At 48.0% G+C, this 25,504-nt stretch overlaps 1 protein-coding gene across 1 annotated transcript in view; it reads right to left on the bottom strand.

Annotated features, from left to right (window-relative positions):
• The window catches only part of RPS6KA2 (ribosomal protein S6 kinase A2), a 455,610-nt gene that overhangs the window by 344,052 nt on the left and 86,054 nt on the right, over nt 1–25,504 (bottom strand). Inside the window, 1 exon segment of the mRNA XM_031667562.1 lies at nt 18,808–18,858. Within this exon segment, the coding sequence (XP_031523422.1) occupies nt 18,808–18,858 (51 nt within the window).

Below are 25,504 nucleotides of genomic sequence, written 5' to 3' on the forward strand. Positions count from 1 at the left end.
ACATCTTGACTGTTATTTAGATTGTGTTAATGTGTTGTGTTATTATAATAAAGCCCTTATTACTATACTTGTTGTGGTTGTTAAACAGCCGTTAGCAACTATGAAACTGGGGAAATACACTGAGCTGCCTTGCCCATGAGTTATCATGGTTAATAATGATAACAGATCAAGAGCTCTGGGATCCTCTACAAGAAGATGCCCGCTTCCCTGAAATTTCAAGACAGACGACTGTCAGAAACGTACTAACCCAACACAAGCATGATGAGGAACCCAAATTCTGGAAAATGCCCTTGGTCACGCTTGAACTTGATCTCTACTAAAAATACAGCACTCCTGTGCCGTCCCTCTTCCCGTGGGAACCCAGCCCCAAGCCCCAGCCACACAAGACCTCAGTCTCCTTGAGGCCTGAGGTGCATGCAGTGATGACTATGCCTGGGACTGCCTTAGTGCCTAGAATGGTTTCTCAGACAAATTTCTCACCTATTTTTGCATTTCCCACAATATGTATGTTGGAAGAATCTTGAATAAACAAAAGGTACCAGTTTTAAAAACAACTGACAGGGTTTTAAAACTTAAGCTTTATTATTATCCAGGTACGGCAGGGCAACAGTTCAGGAGACAACTGTCATCGAAAAGACAGTTTGTTACTCACAGGCCCCAAGAGAGGCGGCCAAGCCCTGGGGACCACTCAGCGATGCATTGAGCCTGTCTGGAGGCAGAGGCGTGCAGGGATGCATGGACAGGCGCCTTTCACCTGGCTTCTGGGAAAGGAACCGGTGAGCCAGGCTGAGCCTGCATGGGACTGACTGGTATGGGCGGTTCCCGTGGGCCCTGCTGGACAAGAGGTTGCCCTGGCTGGCTGGTACTGGGCGCTGGGAGGATTAGGGCAGGGGGATGTGGGCAGACTGTGAGAGTCCATAAAGGAGGTGGTGGGGGTGGGCTCTGGATTGGTCGGTTTGCATTTGAAAAGTGCACTCCTGGGTGGGTTGCCTGCTGTGTCTGGGAATTAGAAACCCTGGGGAAACAGCCTCTCCAGGGCTAGCAAGCCTCCTCCTACTCCCCACTGATGTCAAAGCATCAGATGCAGGAAATGACAAGGCTCGATTAGTGTAGGCAGGTAGAGGTCCCCTTCCCAGTCCTCAGGCTGGTGTGCTGCACCCTCCCAATGCCATGTTTGACCGTTGTGGTCTCAGGGAAGGGCTCTGAGATGGGTGTCCAGGGCGGTGGGCTCAGGCCCCACCCTGTCACTCACTCACCACCGGGTGAACTTGGGTCAGGAATCTCAACTGTCAGGGCCTCAGCCTCCTCATGTGTGAAATGAAGGGGATGGGCTATGTGATTTCAATGACCCTTGCAGCTTCCAGATTGCATGGGCCCCTCCTCATAACCTGGAGCACAGAAAATCTATGATCCTGTGCTTGTCAAGGAGCCCAGACCCAGGGCCACTGAATTCCAACAAATGTATAATTCCCTCAGTCAAAGCCGTGCTTCCATGCATATTTCTAGGTGGCCTCAGATGGCCCCTAGGGTGAAGGCAGATCTTCCAAGGGCAGCTTGCTGGCCTCTGCAGTGTGGATTCTCGGTAGGAGTGCTTTCTCTGCTTTCTGTTTTAGCCTTACTGCCCCAGCCTACAACCTGGGGCATGGCAAAAACCTTATGAAGAGATGCGTTGCACCTCCTAGATGGATACTGTTCGGGGTGCTCACTCCTTTATACGGTGACCTCTCTAGGAGGATCAGTGGGAGATGTTTCCTGCAGGGCTCGGAACAGAAATAGATGTGTTTACCTACACAACTGGGGTTTTATTTATTTATTTATTTATTTATTTTGCTTGTTTTGTTTTTGTGTTTCCAGCCTGCCCTGCTGTGCTCCACTCCTTCAGAATCCAGCAATCTCAGAGTCAGACACAGGCCCACCTTCCACAGGGCTGGGGATCCTTTCGACATGCACCGTGGCGACTCTGCTCGGGCCCAGCTTCCTACCACTCCTCCTCCTCCTCCTCCTCTCCTTCACCCGAACAGACACACTCACTGATCAGCTTAGCCTTGTATGAAATATAGGTAAGTTTACTGACATCTTTTGGACATAAGATGGGGTGTCAATAAGGAAATACCCCCATTGATGTGACTTTATTTAAATCAAAGCAAACAACTGCATGAGAAGCTGATGACAAGATGTAACAGACTCAGGGCTGAGCTGGGTAAGGAGCTGGAATTCACACTTAGAGACCTGTCTGTGCTTGTCACGTGTGGATGAGCCAGTTGTTTTCTTTACACTCAGTTTTCTTAATTCCAAAAGTTGAAGTAAACAACTTTCATTCACCTTATATAATTATTTAAAATAACATTATTTTAGGAGTAATTTCAAAATAAAATGTAAATATTCCTTAAAATTATATTTTGTGGCCGAGGTGGGTAGATCACGAGGTCAGGAGATCAAGACCATCCTAGCTAACACGGTGAAACCCCGTCTCTACTAAAAATACAAAAAATTAGCTGGGTGTGGTGGCGGGTGCCTGTAGTCCCAGCTACTCGGGAGGCTGAGGCAGGACAATGGCATGAACCCGGGAGGCGGAGCTTGCAGTGAGCCGAGATCGCGCCACTGCACTCCAGCCTGGGTGACACAGCGAGACTCCGTCTCAAAAAAAAAAAAGTGGACCCAGTTGGAAAGTCACAGATTTTCTTTCAAAATAATGTTATACTCATGGGTCTGTCAGTGCTTTCTAGAACACTGTATTTCATATTTTTTCTTTTTAAAAAGAATTACGTGAGATCCACTTAACAGCACTTTCTCAACAGATTGTAGGAGCAATTAGCATTCTAATCTGATGCACTCTGATGACATGTGATTATAAACGTGTTTGGGTTAACTCACTTAAAAATGGGCAACCTCAGCCGGGTGCGGTGGCTCACACCTGTAATCCCACCTCTTTGGGAGGCCAAGGTGGGTGGATCACCTGAGGTCAGGAGTTCGAGACCAGCCTGACCAACATGGAGAAACCCCATCTCTAACAAAAATACAAAATTAGCCGGGCGTGGTGGTGCATGCCTGTAATCCCAGCTACTTAGGAGGCTGAGGCAGGAGAATCGCTTGAACCCAGGGGGCGGAGGTTGTGGTGAGCCGAGATTGCGCCATTGCACTCCAGCCTGGGCAACAAGAGCGAAACTCCGTCTCAAAAAGTAAAATAAAATAAAAATAAATACTAAAATAAAATGGGCAACCTTGAGGGTGGGAGGAATGAGGAGTGTTTAATGGGAACAGAGCTTCAGTTTGGGATGATGAAAACGTTCTGGAGATGGCGGTGCTGGTGGCTGCCCTGTGTGAATATATTTAATGCCACTGAACTGTGCACTTAAAAATGGTCAAAACTGAAAAATCTTACACACATTTCACCATCACATTAAAAAAAAAAAAGCAGAAACAATTTTTTGAAGGGCAAACTGCTAGCTCTTGATGAGTTGGTTCTCTTCACCCAAAACTTTATTTTTACTGTTACTAAAAGGTAAACGTCAGCTTTGTCATATTTTCTCCCCTTTGCTTCTGCACTTGCAGAAAGATTCCGGACACCCTTCCCCTCAGTTGTGAAAATACACTTGGTAACAGAAATACTACGTTTTCTTGGGCTCAAACACAAGATAAATTAAAAACAAGGCAAACTTCAGCCAGCCAGACACGCGGACCTGCTCTTGGCACCGCTCCGAGACCCGTGTTCATGATCTGTGAGATTCCACTCTGCCCAGAAAACAGCTTGCCTCTGGCCACCCAAGCTCTGTCACACCTGTGATTTCCCGGCAGTAAATAAAAACTGCCAAGCTCCCTGGGACCCCCATTTCCCGCGTGCCCTCCCTTACCTTTCTGAGGAACAGTCTCTGCAGCTTCTTGTGCGGCAGCCTGATCATCATGATGCACTCCCCAGTGCCCGGGGGCCGGGCTCCCCTCGCTGTCCAGCCATTCTGCCCGGGCAGCCGCCACTCCTTTTATCACCTCCTGGGCTGCCGCGCCCGCCCTCACCAGGCAGCTGCACCGCACAGCCCCTCTTCCCTCCCCTCACCCCTCTCCGGGCAGCCACAGATTCCCAAGCCAGGAGCCCTGCCCCTCATAGGCACCAGCTGTGAGGTGAAAATGCTCTGGCTACAGACAAAACCCCCCCTTTGCAAACTCAGAAGCAAAGGAGAGAAGCTGCGAAAACCTCAGCCCCGAGGCTGGCCATCTCCTCTGATGCCAACGCGAAGTTACTCATGCTGCTCCGAATCCCAGCAGGCTGGAACACAACATCTGGCAGAAGCCGGCAAAGCAAAAGCGTCACTTGGAGGCAATCAAATGTCAGAAACCGTCAGAGACACTCTGAGGGGCAGGCCTGAGGTCCTCCTCAATGCACACCTGCCCACCTGCCCACAGCCAGGCTGGCAACGTGCCTTAGCAGCACATAAAAAGACACCTCGGTCCTTCTCTGTGTCATTTAAACAGAAAGGAGGAGCCAGTAGTAGGAGGAAGGTGAATGAAAATGGTTGCTTATTTCTTTAGGCGGCACTGGGTCAATGAATGCACACCAAGGGTGCAAGGATGGCATCACCCTGTATTACCCCTTCAGATGATGCCTCTGCCCCAGAGACAGGCACGTGCACATGCATGCACGCTCTCTCTACAACCTCCTCCTGGGCTAACTCGGATGTGTCTTCTCTGGCTAACAAACATTTGCTTCGTTTTCCTGATCAAAACTGAGTTCCCACATTTCCAGTACGTCGGCCCCTTTCTTGCTTTCACTTGCCATGGAGCCCTGCCTTGGTGCCGCCAGAAGTGTCCAGGGCTCCGCGTGATTGGCAGCCGCTGAGTGAAGGCGGCAGGTTCAGAGTCAGACCCAGGACATTGGCAGACTTTCCCTTGCTTACTGGTATAGCTTCTTGTTAATACATAAACAGCCTTCTCTGAAAACCTACAGATGCAACAGAAGAGACCTACCAACTGACAATCGCCTTTGAGATGACAGACAATAGAGGTCATGGCTAACTAAGAATGCAGGTATGGAAATAAACAGATTTTATAAAAACACAGGACGTGAAAAGAAGGAATCAAAGGCAAAGAGGAAATTTAAGACTGAAATGGATAGAAATGACCTTGATTTAGGACAGTGCGGTGCTGAAAGACGGGGTCCTGTCCACATCTTCCTTATTCCAAGACATTGAGATAAAGAATATTTCCTTCCCAATCAGACAGAAATAGTCAAAGTGCAATTGTCCTTTCTCCAGTGGTTGCTATTTCAGGAAACGGGTTGTACCAAAACAACTTTTCACCCATTTTGTGGCTTCCAGAGCACACATGGCGTATGTTCTTTCCTTTGAATGCAGAGCTGATTAAAACTCATTTATCCAGGTCAATGTTGCATTCGTGTGTGTGTGTGTGTGTGTGCGCCTGTGTGTGTGCAGGTGTGTGTGGTCTACACAGATACATACATACTTGAGGTAAATAACTGAAAGGAGCTTTGGTCAGTCCTTCAGAGGGACTTTCTCAGGTATTGTTTTCATTAACCCTGCTTTCCACTATAGGAACTTTATCAAGAACCTATAATATAACGTTTTTAGAAACATATGCCATACATCTGCCATTATATACACTTTTTTTTCTATTCTGGAGTCGTTGGCAAATATTACATTCTAAGCAGAACGGTCACACTTCTGAGCTGTTACTTTGAGAATAGAGCACAGTTTGTTCACAGACCAAGTTATGGCAACAGAAGAAAATGCCTCTGTCTTCCAAAATTTCTCAATTACCTTTTGCTACTTTTGCTGGCACAAAATAATAACATGAGGGGATTAATAGAAACGAAGGCTCTTTCTAGTCTCACCAAATTTCGTATGCGTGATTTTATTTGGGTCTCAGCACTGCTGGAGTGTTTCAGCCTTGACTTCTCTCTGTCAAATCATCAGGAGCTTTAAAACAATCCCAGTTCTGTTTCTTTTCCCTGAAATGAATGCACATCCACATTTCACCTCTTTGAAAATGCTGGATCTTAAAATATATGTGCAGCCTTTCACAGAAATAGGCACTCCTGCTTCCTGGAAACACACTGATGGTGTCTTCTCACACCGTCTACCACCAGCTGCAGCCTCAGCTCCTGCGGAAGACGCAGCTGCAACCCAGTCCGTATCCTCGCCCAGTGGTCAACGCAGTGCCGTTCCCACCATCGTACAGAGAGGTCTGTGCTTTGTGAAGCCCTGCTGCATGGGATTTCTAAGTGTCGAGGAAGGACAATATATTTTCCAGAAAACTTAACTCTGTGGTCCTTCATAAGTACTTTAATTTTTAAAATATACAGTATTCAGGTTTGATTGAGATTTAGAAATTTTTACTAAATTTTTGTTTGAAGGTGTGGTGTTGGGGCCCTGGTATTGTTTCAAATACACAGGAATAAAAATGGAAGGTTTCTTTTCGCTGTCTGTAACCTACTTCAATTGGTTGGCAAAGATGCGTAGCTCATGTAGGGAAATGTTCCCAGCTTAGGCAAATCAGTGGCCCCTGGGGAATGGCAATTTGGAGAGAGGAAGGTGGACTCATTTTGGTGAACCAATATTTCTTTAGGTTATTTTACACACAGAGTAAAATTAAAAGGCTTCTTAAGAAATTGTAAACATTGTGTTTACAATTGTGTAAACATCTTCTTTTAAGGATATAATGAGCTGGTCTAATCCCCAAAGAAAAAATACCCAAGGGTCAAGCAAAGCAATTGAACTACATCAAAGATGAACTCACCAAAGCTATCTACTGAATGTCAGGGTGATGAGATCATCGCACAGAGTACGTGAGCACCACCCCCGCCCCCATCACGCTCTGGTTTGAGACTGTGAGAACTCCAGGTCGATTCTATCGTTCCTGGCAACAGGAAACCAGCATAGGTTAGATTAGTGCAAGCCACGGGAAAGCTTGAAAATGACTCGGCCAAAAATGCTCATCTTTCCTGCACCACATATTTTGCTGGAATTGCTTAAAATAGCCTGCTCACTGGCAATCCCACTTCCCATTTCCAACCTGATGGCAACGTGCATGGATACTGAGTTGGGGAAAGGAGAATCGGATGGGGGAAATGGAGACGCAAAGGGTCTGAATAATCCTCAACTACAGTGATTTGGTTTTTGGTATCTGTATTTACAGTTATCCTAAATGCAATTCAATCCAAACTTCCATAAGAATTAAAAGGAAATTTTCCAGGACTTGGTACTTTTGAAAGTGCATTAGCAAAATCAATCAGGCCTTTGGTCTCTGGCTAAATGGTGGTCGTGTGAGAGCTAGAGGGTTTGCAATGGAAACCTTTCATTTTTAATGGCATTTAATCATAGGTGGATGTGAGTTTGTAAACTGAATGTTGTCATGGTGATGATGGCAAGAAATTGCCTTTTATTTATTTTTGAGACCGAGTCTCGCTTTGTCGCCCAAGCTGGAGTGCAGTGGCGTGATCTAGGTTCACTACAACCTCCGCCTCCCAGGTTTAAGCAATTCTCGTATTTTAGCCTCTCAAATAGCTGGAATGATAGGCACGTGCCACCACAACCGGCTAAATTTTTTATTTTTAGTAGAGACAAGATTTCACCATGTTGCCCAGGCTGGTCTCGAACCCCTGACCTCAAGTGATCCACTCGCCTCAGCCTCCCAAAGTGCTGGGATTACAGGCATGAGCCACCCCACCTGGCTGCCTTTTATTTTATGCCATAGGAAATCTTTATAACAATCTTGGCTTACTCATCTACCAAATACATTTTTAAAGACATTATTTTGAAAATATCTCTGGCTAATTGGTGAAAAGCAGCAATCACTGTGTATTAGCTATGGCTTTAAAAACATTGCTATTGTTGTCATGTAAGCATCCATCTTCCAGCAGCAGAACCAAAATGCTCACACAATTCAGCCCAAAGAATAAACAACCACCATGCAGCAGAAAGCATCTGTTTCGTGTAGCCATTAAACCATCAGCAGCTCAGCCTGGAAGCAATATGTTGTGTCTTCCTTTGAAAAACCTAGTAGCTCACTTCCATATCTTTGGACCCATAGAGAATCAGACGGATGACTCTAGCCTTTGTTGAAGACACCGCTGGGAGTGAGCTGTACCTTTCCCCTTCCTAGGCCCCGGGGAGATAGGAAGGTGGGACTGTATGGCTGTGTCCTATCCGTTGGGAATGGAGTGGAAGGGAAGTGTCTCCTGGCATTTGAGGCACTGTGGAGGGCGCAAGTTATCCCCCGCACCCCAGTCTCACGGCCAGAACAAAGAGCCTAGGGAGGGTAGAGCTCCAGATGGGGTAACCTTGTCTCCCAGCCCCCTGGACCTCTGAGAAAGTGGCCAAGGATAGCCCTGCCGGTGACCTCATGGGAAAGAAGCCTTGCAGACAGGAGTGAGAAGTAGGCCCTGTCACAGGGAGGCCCTGGGGTCACCACAGAGGTACACGGTCTGTCCCATCTGGACCAAGACAAGTGACAGAAACCTTAGGTACTGGTTTCGTCAAAAGGAAACTGAGGCCCAAAGAGGTCACACAGCCCAGGCACTAGGACAGTGGTGTCCCCGTGTCCACCCCTCCCTCAGTCTCCTCATGTTTTACCACATTCTCCCTCAGACGCAAAACCAAATCGTGGCCGCTCTTTACCACTTAGCCATGTTGGCTCAACCTTAGCACTGTTCAAGGCAATCGGTATGCATGTGTGTGTGCATGCAGTGTGCGTGTATGTGTTTGTATGTCTAAGGCAATCGGCATGCATGTGTGTGTGCATGCAGTGTGCATGTATGTTTGTAAGTCTAAGGTAATCGGTATGCATGTGTGTGTGCATGCGGTGTGCGTGTGTTTGTAAGTCTAAGGTAATCGGTATGCATGTGTCTGTGCATGCAGTGTGCGTGTATGTTTGTAAGTCTAAGGTAATCGGTATGCATGTGTGTGTGCATGCCGTGTGCATGTATGTTTGTATGTCTAAGGTAATCGGTATGCATGTGTGTGTGCATGCAATGTGCGCGTATGTTTGTATGTCTAAGGTAATTGGTACGCATGTGTGTCTGCATGCAGTGTGCGTGTTTGTATGTCTATGCGCATGTGTGTGTGTGCATGTTAAAGGGAGGAGGGAACATGAAGTTCAAATTCCCCCACAGCACCTGGCGTGGTCCCTGGCACATGGAGTGTGTAAAGTCACGTTCTTAAGTGAAAGTATCTTGGGAAACTGGCCTCATTTTCCCTTATGGAGCTGATCTCGAATCACTCAGGATCTCGCACCGGGCTGTAAGCCAGCACCAGGGTTACACCCTGCTGTGCACCGTGGTCCCTGAGAGACTCACTCAGCCTCACGTGAAAGTCCTGTTTGCTCCCAGTTCCCAGGTAAATAAATCAACAGCTCCATGGAGAAGGAATAGCACCTCCTCATCTGGTCCACTCCCAGGAAACGACTGAAGGGGTGGCCTGCCCCTCCACACCTGTGGGTGTTTCTCATTAGGTGGAACGAGAGACTGGAGAAAAGAAATGAGACACAGAGACAAAATATAGAGAAAGAAAAAGTGGGCCCAGGGGACCGGCGCTCAGCTTACAGAGGACCCACGCTGGCACCGGTCTCTGAGTTCCCTTAGTATTTATTGACAATTATCTTTACCATCTTAAAGATAAGGGAGTGGCAGGGCAATAGGATCATTTTAGGGAGAAAATTAGTAGTAAGACATATGGATAAAGATCTCTGTGACATGAATAAGTTCAAAAGAAAATGCTGTGCCTTGATACGCATATGCAAACATCTCCACAAACCTTTTAGCAGCATTGCGCCAGCAAGTCCCACCTTATGCCGTAAGGCGGTTTTCTCCTATCTCAGTAAACAGAGCAGACAATCGGGTCTCACACTGAGATGTTCCATTGCCCAGGGACGGGTAGGATTTTTAACCAGCAAGCTGCCTTCAGGCACTTGTTTAACAAAGACACATCCTGCACAGCCCAAAATCCATTAAACCTTGAGTCACCACAGCACATGTCTCTTGCAAGGACAAGGTTGGGGGTAGGGTCACAGATTAACAGCATCTCAAATACAGAACAAAATGGAGTCTCTTATGTCTACTTCTTTCTATATAGACACAGTAAGAGGCTGATCTCTTTCTTTTCCCTACAAACGACCTTCACTCCTGCCCCGACTTTCAGGAGTCAACATGGAAAGGGGAGCAAGCCATGACCCTGAGCCTTGCACCACCAGATTGGAGGCCTGTGGGCACCAAGGGTGCAGCAGAGCGCAGGTGGAAACACAGGTACACAGGTGACTTTCCGTAGGTCAAAGAAACGGTTTCACATGCTTCTGTGATAACAGCTGCAAGCATGAATAAAGTCCAGTTTTCTCTGGAAGCCATTAATGGGTTCAGCGGCTCTCCTCAAAGCATGGATAGCAAAAATATAGCTACTGTAAGGTGGGGTCTGTGATTTATTGTTATTACATTTCAAACAGAGAGTCTTAAACTAAAAATATTTGGGACCCAGTAACAGAGAAGTCCCAGCAGCAGTATCAGGATCATGGAAGGAAACACGTTTCCTGCCTTACAGGTGCTGGTTTCCGGGCTCAGCTGAAGCCTGTTACATGGCATTCGCTTAGCATGGAAAAAGCAAGGCTAAGAATAATTTTAAACTCTTTTGGAGTCATTAAAGGGTTACATTAAGAAAATGGAAAAATGTGATTTCCACAAAATAAATTGCAAGAGTAAATTATCTTTCATTTCAGTAAATGTCTACATCATAGAATCGCAGTTAAGACCCTAAAGCCACATGGCTCAGTTCAAATCCATGACTCCACCCCTTGGCTGTGTCACCTGGTACAACTTAATTGCCTCCATGCTCTCATCTGTAGAATGGGAGAGAGCAGTAATGAGAGTGAATACTTCCTCCGGTTGTGAGGGTCAGACAAGGTCACGCTGTAGTGAGTATTCTATAAGGATTTACCAACGAAAAGCAAAGGAAAAACAGGAGCAAAGAAGGGAAACCTGGATTTCCTTGGGGGAACAACCTGGACACCGAAAGTTAATTAACAAAGAGCTGTGTCAATTTCTTTTTTTTTTTTTTTTGAGGCGGAGTCTCGCTCTGTCGCCCAGGCTGGAGTGAGTGGTGCGATCTCGGCTCACTGCAAGCTCCGCCTCCCGGGTTCCCGCCATTCTCCTGCCTCAGCCTCCCGAGTAGCCGGGACTACAGGCGCCCGCCGCCTCACCCGGCTAATTTTTTGCATTTTTTTAGTAGAGACGGGGTTTCACCGTGTTAGCCAGGATGGTCTCGATCTCCTGACCTCGTGATCCGCCCGCCTCGGCCTCCCAAAGTGCTGGGATTACAGGCGTGAGCCACCGCGCCCGGCCTTAGCCGTCAATTTCTTTACCTCCTCCCTGTACAGATAAGAGCATTGAGAAAAGGCATTTTGTAAGCAGTGGGGCACCACACAGATGAACGGCGATGACCTTGTTAGTTCGCTGTTACAAATCAAGTCCCAAGGGTCCCATGATAATAACCAAGTGCAAACAATCCCAGCAAATCCAGAGCTGTGCCTGTCCGTGTACCTCGAGAAAGAGGAACACCCAGCAGTCCTTTAAAGATTGTTTTCAGACCCATGACAGCATGACCAGCCTTGTCCATGTCCGCCACCAAATGCTGAATTGTGTGGCCGACACAACGCTGTCCATGGCCTGCTGTAAAGCAACTTCTGTTAGGGTTCTTGTTGTTCAGCTAGAAAGAATGTGAAGTGTTTGGGGAGTTGTGAGCGTGAGGAATTGCCATGTGTGGGGCTTCTGAGTGCCCCGTGCCTTGCATTGCTCCCTGCTCTGAGGACCATGTGGTGCTGGGACTCCACTCCCACTGGGGAGCGCATGAGTTGGAGGGTGAGAGAAATGAGGCTGAGCCCCAGCTCAGAGCTGGGAAGAGCCCTGGCACTGCACGCCGCAGTGTGGTCAGGGTCATTGAAGGCCAGGGACATTTTAGTGATGGGCAGAGGGAAGGACACCAGGAGGTGCCTGAAGAGGAAGACTGTGAGGTGGGAGGAAGAGTGGGAGGTTCTGCCCCAGGGTGGCCGAGGAGCCGGGTGCTCCCTAAAGGAAGGTGTCGAGAACGGCAAGCCCGGAGGAGGTGCTGGAATGCGGGGATCAGGTCTAACAGCATGGGACCCGCAATTCTCTCCTCACAAGGTAGCTCAGTGAAGCTGAAGGAGTAAAATCCGGCCACAGTGAGAAGGCAGGCGAGGGTGGTTGCAGGAAGGCTGGAGGAGGCCATGCCCCAGGCCTAGGTGGGGAAGCAGAAGGAGGCAGGGAGCAGGGGGTTGGGGAGGAGTCAGGGTCCCTGTCACTGACCACACTGAGTGTGGCGGCACTTCCCCAGGCCCAGCCGGGTGCTCTCACGCTGTGAAAAACAAACCAGAAGGAGCCTGCAGCCATGAGCCCACAATCCCTGATAACACGAGGAAGATGTGGCACAGGGACTCGGACAGCGGCTGCCACAGTGACGCCTGCATCCATGCAAGCACCTGTGTGAACACATGCTACAGTCACATGCTACATATTTCACACATTTACACACTACACAACATGTGTGTTCATATACATGTGAATCAACACACACATGCAGGAACAACAAAGCACTTCCGCGGCCTTGACGTTTTCTCTACCGAGTTCTGTCCTCTCAACATACACCCATGGAGGTGGCACGACCTTCCCAAGACCCAACGGCCAATGGGGCGACCCCGCCTGGGTCTCTCAGCTGCAGCCTGGGGCTTTCTCCTCCCTGCCAGCTCCAGGGCAGGTGGCAGGAGGAACAGCCACTGTGCTGAACAAGGAAAGGACCTAGAAGTTAGGCCACGTGAAGAGAACCACAGCCCTGGAGTGAGCCTCCATGTGACCGGCCAGCATGGTAGTGTGTGCGGCATCTCTGGACTCATGAACAGTGCTCCTGACACTGGACTCCACAAAGCCGAGTGCCATAGGAAGCTCCCAAATGTTGCCAGGGCTGCAGGTCAGCAGGTGCACCCAGCACACCAGCCCTCAAGTAGTGGTGACAACCCATGGCCACGAGCACAGTCAGCCCTCCTTAGCTGTGGCCCCTGCACCTGCTCCCACCTCCAAGATCCCTGCTGCCCGCTTAGTGTGGGATGAAATACGTTCCTTATTGCATCCGCAGCTCAGGGACAGGCTCAGTGTGCACCAACACATAGAGGCTCAATAAATCCTGCAGTAATAACAAGATAATGACTTTGTTTAACTTTTAGTAGATTATAAAGGATAACCGTCATTCCCAATAGCTCTTATTTTCTGAGACTTTGATTTAGAAAGTGCTGGCTTAAAGTGGTGTAGAAGGTGTAAGATGTGGAACTGGCATTTAAGTAAGAAAATTCAAAGAGCATCTTACTTTTTTGAAAGACATGGGGCTAAGCGTCACATTTTAGATGCATGACTGAGTGATTTGCTTAATTTGTTTTGAGCTTCATCTCCTCATCTGTAAAATGGCAATACTAAAAGTAATATAAAGAAACAGTGATTATAAAAAAATTGGCTGGGGCAATGGCAGGCACTCAGTGACTACCAGCTCTTCTGAACAGGGTAAGGGAGATTGAGTGTACGCTCCCTTCACGGTGACACAGTCCTCCAGCCTGTTACAAACAAAACACTTCCCACTTTCTAGTTTACTGAAGGTCAATGTCATAATGGCTGTGATTATGATGTAAGAAATTCTCAGGGTGAATTACAAATTCCAAACAAAACATTCCCTTTGAGTAGCCTGAGGTGTATAATTATCATGACAACGTCTTTTGGGTTGCACTGGTAAGTGGCAGTGACTTGTTCGATTAATGGATTCAATACTTCTTTTCATGTCAGTGAATACAGGATACCTTCAATTGGTGAAATTGCCTGAGATACAAGACCTATCCACGTCACTAAACCCAAGATATACTGAACAACTTCAATCTACCGTATCATCACCCAATGATAATAGTGCTATTTTAAAATTTTTTAGAATAAGTTGAGCCTTAACTTTAAGCCTATAACTTAAATTATATTTAACTTTCAAATATAATTATTATACTAGCAATATAGATTTCTTTGGAAATTATAAAAATATGAAGAAAATAAAAATTACATATAATCCTACAACTGAATGAAAAGCCTTGGTAATTTTTGGATTTGTGTGCATGTGTGTTTTCCTTTCAAACATTTTCTAAAAATCCTACCTGTTTCTATAAGGAGTGAGGAGGTGGGCTATAGCTGAATATGATAGAACATTGGATCTACTTTTTTTTTTCCTAAAATTATTTTTTGATTTTTCTCCAGCTATCCCAAAAAGACATTTATAAGTATGACCTCAATCGAAGGATTTTTCTAGCTCAAATTCTAACTCTGATTACACCACTATTTTCTGCTGAAGTGTAATGCACAGATTTTGAAAGCCCACCCAGTGACTCAAGTAACTACAGGAAGGAAAAGGAATTTGTCTCTTCAGTGGTTGTTTGGGGATGGAATGCACAACAGCACAGAGGTTGCAAGGTGCTCCTTTTTAGCTGCAAGTATCTCCTTTTGCTGCCACCCCTGTTCTGGAAGCTTCCCTCAGCACCCCACTCACCCCACAGTGTCTGCACCCAGCTGCATGGCCCTGTGGGCTTAATGCGCCTCTCTCCCTTGCCTTTGTTTACAAGTCCAAGGAACATGCCTCCCAACCCCTGAACCCTGCTGCACCCAGATGTCTGCACCAACTCACCACCACAAGAGTGAACGAAGGTCCCTTCCTTACCTGGGAGCTGCCCTAGCAAAGAGGAAGGGCTCAGCTATCTGCGGGAAGAGACGGCTCCACACTGGAATTTTAGTCTGTGGAAACAGACTGAAGAACCAGACTTTTATATTTTGTTACCGAGATTCTGCCCAGTTTTTAGTGTAGCCTATCACCTCCCTATGAGCAACACCATCAAGAAGCCAAATACGGCCGGGCGCGGTGGCTCAAGCCTGTAATCCCAGCACTTTGGGAGGCCGAGACGGGCGGATCACGAGGTCAGGAGATCGAGACCATCCTGGCTAACACGGTGAAACCCCGTCTCTACTAAAAAATACAAAAACTAGCCGGGTGAGGTGGCGGGCGCCTGTAGTCCCAGCTACTCGGGAGGCTGAGGCCGGAGAATGGCGGGAACCCGGGAGGCGGAGCTTGTAGTGAGCCGAGATCGGGCCACTGCACTCCAGCCTGGGCGACAGAGCGAGACTCCGTCTCAAAAAAAAAAAAAAAAAAAAAAAAAAAGAAGCCAAATACACCTGCGACTACCATCTCACACACTTCAGCCTGCAAGGCAGAGGCACGGAACAATTTCATGAAAAAGACAGAGGAAAACAGAAAAATCACCCCTCTAGCCAAGACCACAAAGTCCGCGCAGATCAGCGTGGCCCGGATCAATGTGGTCCAGAGGTGAAAGCGTGGATAGAGGAAGACAAAATGGAAGGAGAAGCCAGCTCGTGCTCCCTTCAGGATCCTAGTTGGAAAATTAATTTTGTGACTCAGCTAAGGGATGCTGCTGTTACCCAGGAACCCTTCAGACTGGGCTCCACTTGCCAGCAAGCCTCAAAGGGACTCAGGAAGGGTGAACATTCGGCCAGAATGTGTTGAGTGTCCACAACGTTCCAGGCTTCACCCCGCACTGCAGCTCCCGAAGTTGCTTTGCAAAGGACTGAGTTTGAGTCACCTCATTATTTTATTTGCATATCAAGTTACCTGACAAAAGAACACATTGTTTCCCAAATCATTAAGAACTAAAGACAATACACCTCTGTAAACACATACACACACACACCCTGGTGTCAGGCAGCCGGCGGACACAGAGTGTGTGCGTGGATTGCTAACCACGGCAGAGCCTGCTCTCACTGGGTGCAAACCTTGGGCGTTTTATTGTTCTGCGACTGGAGTCTGCCTCTGTGTCCCCACGTATAAAATCACTACCTTGGCCACCGCTGCACCATAATAAGAGTGCTCACATTTCTCTCCTTCCAATAGCTGGAAAGCTGAGGAACAATTACTTTTTCTTTACTCAAGTCCCACACAATTGATAGGTGGCGGATCAATGCAGCTCTGTAACACAGGGCATGTGTGTTCACTTCGAAGCCGTAAGGAAAGGGAAGAAAGAGGAGGAAACCCAGAGAGGGCCTCAGCGGGCAGCAGTGGCCCGGGACGAACTCCCCCAGTTCTGGTTGAGGTTGGGTGTGGACAAAAGAAAACATCCTCCCTTTGGAACTGGAACCTCCTTTGTGTCTAAAATTTCATTTTTTATAAAGGCAAATACATAAAGAGTGAACTCACGCTGGAGAAAGAGGACATACAATTAGCTGTGGAACTAGAGGCACCTTGCAGGACTTATTAGGCAAAATCCATGAAAGACGCTGACTGCTGTGTCAGTGCCACCCACGCTTCTGGGACCGTCCTGGTGAGCGGCCGAATGTTGCTTAGCGAAGCAGCAGGGGCACCTGCCTCTGCCTCAGAGGCTCAGTCTGTGTTAGGAGTTTCAGCAGGAGACCCTGGAATCCTCTAACCTGGTATAACAATCTGTTGAACATCAACTTTCGTGGAGTCTTCTAAAAGTATGTACAGAGAGGGGTGGGTAGGGAGGGAGAGAGAGGGGAAAAAAAAAAAAACCAGAATGATCAGCAGAGGGAGAGTTAAAGCCTTCATTTGGCAATCACTGCTGCCTTCCCACCTTGTCAGACTTCTGGGCTGCTCCTGGGTGATGCTGTGTGAGATCTGATTTGCGTTTTTTATCCTAAACCTGCGGGGTTCCTGCCTATCAAATTCAAGGCGAATCTGGGAACATTGCCAGGAGTTCAACCTGCTCCAGGGCTAAAGGCAGTGGAGGGGATTTTGCTGGCCCTCAGCCCACAGAGACTCTGTGGCCACGTGGCTCCTGGGGTTCTCCCGTGCTTTGACCCTAGGATGGGACCAGACACAGTGTCCTGGCAGAAACAGCCGCTTTCCTGGGAACACTTTCCAATTCCAACTACGGCACTTATGGTTAACGCCTGGCCGGCCTGGCTGTTGACTTAGGAAGGAACGGCTCTCCAAGGGCGCCCACACCCTGCCCCGGCCCTGAACTCAGTGTGCAGCACCCACCAGACCCATGCTTGTGCCACTGGCCCAACGTTCACTGCTATGACCAAGAGAGGACAAACACCCAGTACTGGAACGGGTCATCTTTCTGTAGAGCGCTCAGGCTAGGTGTGGATTGGGATGATATAGATAATGATAAAACGTTCTCATTTGCCAAGAAACACAGTTCGTCACACATTTGGATAAAGCCACATCAAGTTTCGCTAAGAATCACCAATTACAGCTTGACTCTTTTTTTCTTGAATCGATTATGGACCAGACTGACAAGAGATTATGAGAAAGGAAGAGAAGACTGTGTTCCTCCCACGCCAGCAGGCCTCGTTTGCTGAGTTGATGTACGTTAGGATGTAATCCAAACTGGGGAGTCAGCCATTTGCCTAACCCCTTAGCTGAAACCGTCAGAACCAGCTTGAGATTGTGTGCCCACTCATCACCTTTGCACAGTCACCATCAACCGTACAAAACACAAGTTCCACGTCCAATAAGGAAACTCAATTTATGCAAAATGCGTTCAGACCCAGATAGTAGTACCACAAGTATGGAAAAAGTAAAACAGTGGAATTCAAGTGTCAAGCATTGCTGGCAATGGAATGCAGCAGGGACCTCTCGTCCAGGATTTGGGACCACCTAAAACCAGGTGGGACTCGGCCTCTCCCGTCAGGGACTTGCAGGCCCTGGCGACAGCGCTGAGAAAAGGCAGCCACACCCTTGTGCAGTGCCCTCCCTGGGCAGCTCCGAGGGCCACCCGCTGCCCAGCAAGATCCCTGTGGCAGAGCTCATGCTGTCCTCAGAAGACCTTTTTAACCTTATTATATTTTTGCTTTTTAGCTTCAGGAAAGCTGCCAGAAAATCAGGAGTATTTTTGTTTCACATGAACTACAGCACAGTTTAAGGCATCAACGTAGATGAGAATAAGCTCAACCAACTTCCAATGACCCGTTTGGCACCTACAGGGAGCAGGCCCATTTAGCCTGCGGCGACCACTGCAGAGGCGCGGCCCCAAGGCTGACCAATCCCATGGCATCACAGCCGCACGTGGCGTGATTACTGACTTATTACATTTCACCTGCGTGATGCAGCCCAAAGGGATTGAAAACAGCCATTAAACTATCTTTAAAAATGTTTTGTTAATAAAGGTATTAAAACCAGATAGATGCTTGAAATAGGAGAAATCTACCTCCATCTAAAATTACCTATTTTAGTCCTAATTCCTAGAAAAACTGTTGCTGAGCCACACACATGAGTCAGCAACCAACCTGCAAACCCCGAGGGCAGACACAGCCCCAGGCAGCTTCAGCACCCCACCTTTGCCTCGCTGTCATGGCTCGCTTCCGCCTCTGGTAATTCCAGCTTATTTTGAAGGCACATCATAGTTTTAAAAGGAATACTGGACAAAAAGTGATGCACAGATTCAGAATCAAACTCAAATCATAACACATGGCAAGATGACATCCCCAGTTTAGCACGCTACGCAGCCCCTGCCGTACAAGGACATTACTGCACAAAGCACTCGGATTCCCCACAGGATGCCAAAAAATTCACATTTTCCTGTGGAGTGGTCCAGCCTTCTAAAAGCTCTTCACAGCTTGCCCTTGCTGGACTCTGGGCACCGTGAAACAACTCAATAAACTGAACAAGACTTCGTGTTTAACTTTAAAAAAAAAAATGTAACTCACGTGAACATGGAAAAAAACGAACCCACAGGAATGCTTCTTACCTCTGCGGATCCAGCTACCTTTGTCTTCGAGGCAGCTGAGTCACTTTTGCCCTGTGAAAACGGAAACGAAGAAAGAATTCCTTTAAGTCACAGGACATATTTACAGTCAGCAACTTCATGAGCAAGAGCATTACTACCATACTCACCAGGCCTGTGAGCTTTTTGTTTCTAAACATTAATCTCCACATCATTTTAAATAATTGGAGGAGTTTCTTTCGCGTTCAGGAAGCCCTTTAGAGAAAGCCTACAGAAGAAAGGAACTTGCGACTTTTGCACAACTTTTAAAATTTAGCCAAAGGAAGTGATGGTGTTCCCATCACCAACCTCAAACCTCAACGGAAAGAAAGTCACTCTTTCAAGCTCCCAATGTACAGCATTTATCTTCCGAGCTGCACATCAGTGATGAGCAGGCAAATGCTTTCAGGTGACTCTAAACTTTAGTCTACGGAAGAGGCTCATTCCAGCTATTTTAATCTGTAGATTTCATCTTCATCCCTAAATACGCTCGCATACAACTAGTTAAAATTCCAATCATCCTTGGTCCCAAGGCTTAAACCCGGAAGCGCATGTGTCTAGGGGGCCTTTCTTCTTCCCAGGCCTCTTTTTAGCCAGCATGGTTTGGAGGTGACCTGAACATTTTACTCAGCAACGTGGTTTTAGGACCGTTGAGAGCAGAGACAACGGCTACCCTTACTCCTGCACGTTCCATACTGCAGGGGCCACATTTCCATTTTCTACTTTCTCCCTTAGCCTTTTCCTGCCACATTTCTCTCCTGTTCTCTGTTCCTTGGCTGATACCCACTGAAATATAAGAGATGAAGGAAGAAGCCAGAATTCAAATAAAATCTCCTTTGCCCCTACTGATGACTGCCGTTCAAGTGTCAGAAGACAGAGGGTGGGAATCACCACCTAAATGAAATGAAAAGGCTAACAGGAGATGCCAGCGGCCTCTGCTGCCTCACATGGCCCTCGGTTGTCATGAGTCAGCACGGCTTTGGGGCTGGCTCCTTCCGAGTGTGCCATGAGGAAAGGGGTCCAGCGGGACCGCTGTGAGAGAAACCCCTGCACTGCGGGTGCCCATTCTCACCTCAGCCTACACCGCGTCTGTCCTCCAACACAGCCGATGAGCGGCAGGTTTATTGAGCTGAGCCTACACCGCCTCTGGCGTCCAACACAGCTGATGAGCCGCCAGGTTTATTGAGCTGAGCCTACACTGGGGTCTGTCCTCCAACACAGCTGATGAGCGGCCGGTTTATTGAGCTGAGCCTACACCGCCTCTGTCCTCCAACACAGCTGATGAGCGGCAGGTTTATTGAGCTGAGAATCATAGCTCTATGTGTTTATTCCTGTTTTATGTCCCTAACTGGACGGTCATTAATAACTGGCAGGAATGCAGTTTCTAATGCTGACTTTACCACTTGTTTTTGCCATTTATGCACCTGTTTGTATCGTACTGGGCGTGTACAGTGAGCCTATGTGGGGTTTCTACCCAGCAGCCCTTCTCCCCTCCAGGCGAGCACTCCCTTTCTTTCTATGGGACCCTAGTTCCGTGGAGTCCAGGTGGGAATGGCCCTGCCCCACCCCATCCACCCACCACCGGGAGAAAGGTCCTAGCAGGGCTCCCGCAGAGCTGACAGCCCCCTTGTCCTGGGATGGCCAGCCTGGCAGATGACCTAAGTCTGGGGTTTGTGCCTGCTCTGCCTTGGAAATGTGCCTGCCTGAGAATGGAGTCTAGCAAGGAGGAAGAGAAATTCAGTGTCCTGCTGACAGCTTTGGACTCTGGGATTCAGACCCACCAGAAACCATCTCTTTTCAATGGTGTGAGCCAACAAACTGCCAATTTTTACTTAAGAAGGTTTGATTCTGTTTCTATAACTTGAAAAAGATGGTGAGACCTGATGGAATATAAATGACGCTTTTACAGAAAAATACCTTTGCATGAAAATCCCAAATGTGCCACAACGTTGTGGCTTCACCCCATCACCTCATTCCACTCCATAACCAACCCTCAGGGCAACCAGCTCTTCAAAGGAAGTGCCCCACAGATGGCGCTACCAAGCCTGGCCGTCAGGACACCCCTGAGACTGTGCATCTGGGGTATGCGGTGCTTGGGGTCCCCCATAAAAAGACACATTACTAGATGTTGCATATTGTCATGTTTAGAATCAATGCCTTTCCCTTCTCACTTCCTAGACTCTCTACTTTGCGAACAACATTAAGAATGTTAATTCCCCTGAATTAAACAGGGGAATCTGGAATGACTTGGACATTAAACGAGGATTCTCCAGCCACTCTGCAGCCACGTTATCCCTCCCACCTCCACCCCTTCTATTTCTCCAAACTGGCCCCCACACCTATCCTCTCTACACCATGGTCAGCCTGCTGTGCAGGCTCCACTCCTGGGCCAACCCTGGGTGGGCAGAGAAGAGGGGCAGCTTCCAGCTCCAAAAGGAAATCCCGGGTCCTCTCCTATTCCTTTCCAATCTAGGACATGAGAGGAGAGGACTCCCCTTACAGATCCCGTCTCCTCCTTTGGAGCATCTGTGACTGTGCGGGGTGGAGGAAGAGGCAGGGAAGGGAGTAAGGAGAGGGGGAAAAGGGGCCATGGGAAAGCACAGTGTTCCCTAATGAGGGGCTTTCCATCACAGGGGAGTCAGAGCACCCACAGGAAATCCTGACTCCTAAAGTAATCCACTTTTCTTTTCTTTTCTTTTTTTTTTTTTTGGAGGCAGAGTCTCGCTCTGTCACCCAGGGTGGCGTACAGTAGCGCAGTCTTGGCTCACTGCAACCTCTGCCCCCCTGGTTCCAGTGATTCTCCTGCCTCAGCTCCCGAGTAGCTGGGATTACAGGTGCCCACCACCATGCCCAGCTAATTTTTGTGTTTTTAGTGGAGACAGGGTTTCACCATTGGCCAGGCTGGTCTGGAACTCCTGACCTCGGGTGATCCCCCTGCTTTGGCCTCCCGAAATTCTGGGATTACAGGCATGAGCCACCGCACCTGGCTGCAATCCACTTTTGTCCCCTTCCTCCTGTCTGTCCATCCGTTTACATACCTGTGACCACATTATCGTCAAAATACATTTAGCATGACTTTATTATCATCATGACTAGCTCCATCAGGAAGAAAAAAAAAAAAAACTACCATTGAGATGACATAAAACACTTTGTGCAAATGATTGTCCTCCAGGGGTATTCTGTAAAGAGGACATTTGTCAAATAGCCAAGCATGCTTGCAGAAAAAAATAGACATGGTCAGTCAAATATTTTTGTGTGTTTCGTTGATTTGAAATAAACTATCAGAAAACAAATGCTCGCCAATCATTTTGGAAAACAATATGGATTGAATCTTTTTTTTAAATCTAGAAAGGACCCGGTGTTGTGGGAGAAATATGAAAGGCAGGCATCATCGCTTTCATGGCACTTGAGGTCGTAGTCGGGATGACCAAGCTTCATTTGATCCTCATGGGTCTTTTATGATTGGACTGTAAGTAAAGCTGACAACCAAATTTTATAACACAAAAGGTGTTCGGCGTGCTCACAGTGCCCCTGCTTACCAGATGACAGAATAGCTTGAAGATTGTGCATATTCCTCAAAAGACACATTTAGACAGTCATGGTCAGGCAGTTGATAGAATCGATATCCGCTAGCAATTTCTCAGTGAAATTAGTGCATGGGATTCTAGAAAATTGGACACTTTCAAGTGGCTATGTGGCTGGAGTGGTGCAGCTGTTTTTACCCAGCAAGCGTCCCGGCATTGGTTATTCTGGGTCCTTGAGAATGCTGTGACTGTCACTGCTCCTGCTGCACCCATCCCAGCACCATGTGACTAAACTCTCCCAAGATGCTGCGGCCCATGGTGGGGAGCTCAGCCTCCCAAGCAGCCAGCCAGGGTTTATTTCCTGGCACCAGAACTTAGGCAAGCCATTGGACCCCTCGGTCCCAATTTCCCTGTTTGTACAATTGAGGAAAGACAGTCCCTTACACAGGGGTGGTGGGAGAAAGAAATGCACTGGCCCATATTGGGCTCCCAGCAGACAGTAGCCATCAGTGAACATCAGCATGACGACGATGTAGGGGAAATGAAGGAGTTCCCAGATTACAGCAGCATAAAGGACGCCAAAACATCTCGCTCTTCTTCGAGAAAGCTGGCATGTGGGCTTCTTGTCTGTGAACTCTGAGGAGTCGGATCCCCAGGTGCTTGAATAGCTCTGAGCTGTCCTTTATTTTGGATGAGCCCCGTTTTCCAGCTTTTAGGGTTGGGAGGGCAGAGGAGAAACCGCAGGTGGCACTGGGGATATTTTTACACAGGATGATGTGACCGGCCCAGCCTGCACCTGCACTCAGCATCATCGGAGTTCCTTTTCTTATACATAATCAGGGTACACAACCAGTTTTATGATGTTACCCTTTTGAAATCACATGGGAGTTACCAAAATGGTTAATTTAAAATGGTTTTACCTAGACTTTGGGGGGCAGTCTTGATTCTTAAATGTCTTTGATGGCTTTGATAAACACCCTGGGCCCTTCCTGCAAAAAATACACCCTCACTGAACCCCCACACCCACCCCTTCGCACCATGCACAGCCCTCAGGAGCTCCACCTTTGGTTTTCAGGGCGTCTCTAAGTGCTCCAAAGTTTCCCTCGCAAATTTGCACATCTACCACTAGATGGCAGCAGAGGACACAGCAAGTGAGAACACTCCTAGGCTTGCGCAGCCAGTGAAATCCTGGAAACTTGTTAAATTTTGTTTTAACAAAATATAGGCCTTTGTGTTCTTAAATCTTACTGATGTGCTCCTGGAAGAATAAAAATGCTAATTTACACAGGGTCCACGTTGTAGGAAGGCTGAATTTGGTTTCCATGACCCCAGACTCTCCCTCTGTGGTGCTCAGCTCTCCCCACACCTGCCAGCTTTATTTGGATTTCTGGCCACTCTGAAGTGTCAGCTACCTGAGGTTGCAGCATCAGCCAAGAAACTGTCTGTCCTGGACGCCTGCTGGCTTCCGGGCTGCAGCTTGGGGATCTTCTCTAGATAAAGCACAGTGGATACACACACAGACACATGACGATGCTGTCCACCCACATGTCTGAGCTCTGGGATTCCACGGCAGGAGCTCGGAACGGCAACCGGGCAGAGACGGAGCACGGGCAAAGGCGCACAGAGAGGACTACTGAACACAAATGATAATGTCCTCAGGATGGAGGAACCACTGTGGACAGTTAGGAAGACAGACATGCGTAGAGGGCCAGAGCTGGAAGTGATGGTGGGCATTGCTGGCTGTATCTGACCACTGGGAAGGGTGGTCGTGAAAGCCACTGAGGGCGTGTGCCTCTCCCCAGCCACAGCGGTGGTGGAACAAAGGCCGGGGCGCTCACCACTCTTTCCTCTACATCCGGCTCTGGGGGCCAGGTCCATGCAAAAACACATGGAGAAAGTACAGCTTAGAGAACTTCTACTTCCAGCAAGACGCCAGGCAGAAATGACTGAGAACGATCTCGCTACACCCACTAGAAATTGTGAATAAAACAAAACAAAAAAGGCGGTTCAATGAAAAGCTGAGTGGTAAGAAAGAAGGATTAACCCATAGGCTTCAGAAATGAGGGGGACTGGAAGAGAGAGAACCGAGTCCCCGCACTGACTCTGAGGCCGTCCTGGGGGCATTTTCAGTTTCTGTAATCTTCCAGGTTAGGTTTCTTGTTTTTGTGTTTTAGTTTTTTATATATTGAGGTGAATGTCACATAACAAAATTAACCATTTTAACATGAACGATTAGGTGGCATTTAGTGCGTTCACGATGACGTGTCACCACGCAATTCCCAACATCTGCCTCTTGCATGCCCATGAAGCAGTTGCTCCCCACTCTGCCCTCCCAGCCCCTGGAAACCAGCAATCTATGCCGTCTCCGTGGGTTCACCTGCTCCGGGCATTTGGCATAGACGGAACTGCAGTGTGGCATCTTCTTGGTCTGGCTTCTTTTGCTCTGCATGATGTGCTCGAGGTTCATCCATGTTGCAGCGTGTGTCAACGCTTCCTTCCCTTTAGTGGCTACAAAACATGCCATTGTTTGTTTACACCACAGTTTGTGCCTCTATCCATTGATGGACATGCGGGCTGTCTCCATCTTTTGGCAACTGTGAATTGTGCTGCTGTAAACAAGTGTGTGCATGTTTTTGTTTCAGTACCTGTTTTCAACAGTCTTGGATACACACCTCGGAGGGGGTCACACTGCAGCCTTTCCTGTGCTTCTCTGCCATTTGTAGTTCTCTTTTGGAGAAATGTCTACTCAAGCCCATCGCTCATTTTTTCATTGGGCTGGTGGTCTTTTTGTTGTGCAAGCTTGATTTTAACATGCTGGAGGTACAGGGAAGGAGGATGGGGTGGCTGTGAGGTGAGGAGCTGGACCTGAGGTTGCTGGGGGAGGCCTGAGCAGGGAGCGCAAAGCCTGGACAAAAGCCCAGACCAGCTGAGAAGATGACAGGAGACGTCGAACTCATCCAGGGCTCAGGTTAAAAATACATGGATTTTACGTCTTCTCTGATAATTGAAAATGCCAGGCCTGTGCCTTCCGTGACTCTGGGTATGAATTCATAATGACAAGGATGGCTCAGGGTGAAGGTTGCTGGTCTGCTGCCAGGAACATGCCTAAGTCACAAACCCAGAACTCTGCTGAAGGGACTACCTGAAACTGAGCCCCG

This window comes from Papio anubis, chromosome 6 (genome assembly GCF_008728515.1).
Source record: "Papio anubis isolate 15944 chromosome 6, Panubis1.0, whole genome shotgun sequence".
In the NCBI taxonomy this organism is placed as follows: Eukaryota; Metazoa; Chordata; class Mammalia; order Primates; family Cercopithecidae; genus Papio; species Papio anubis.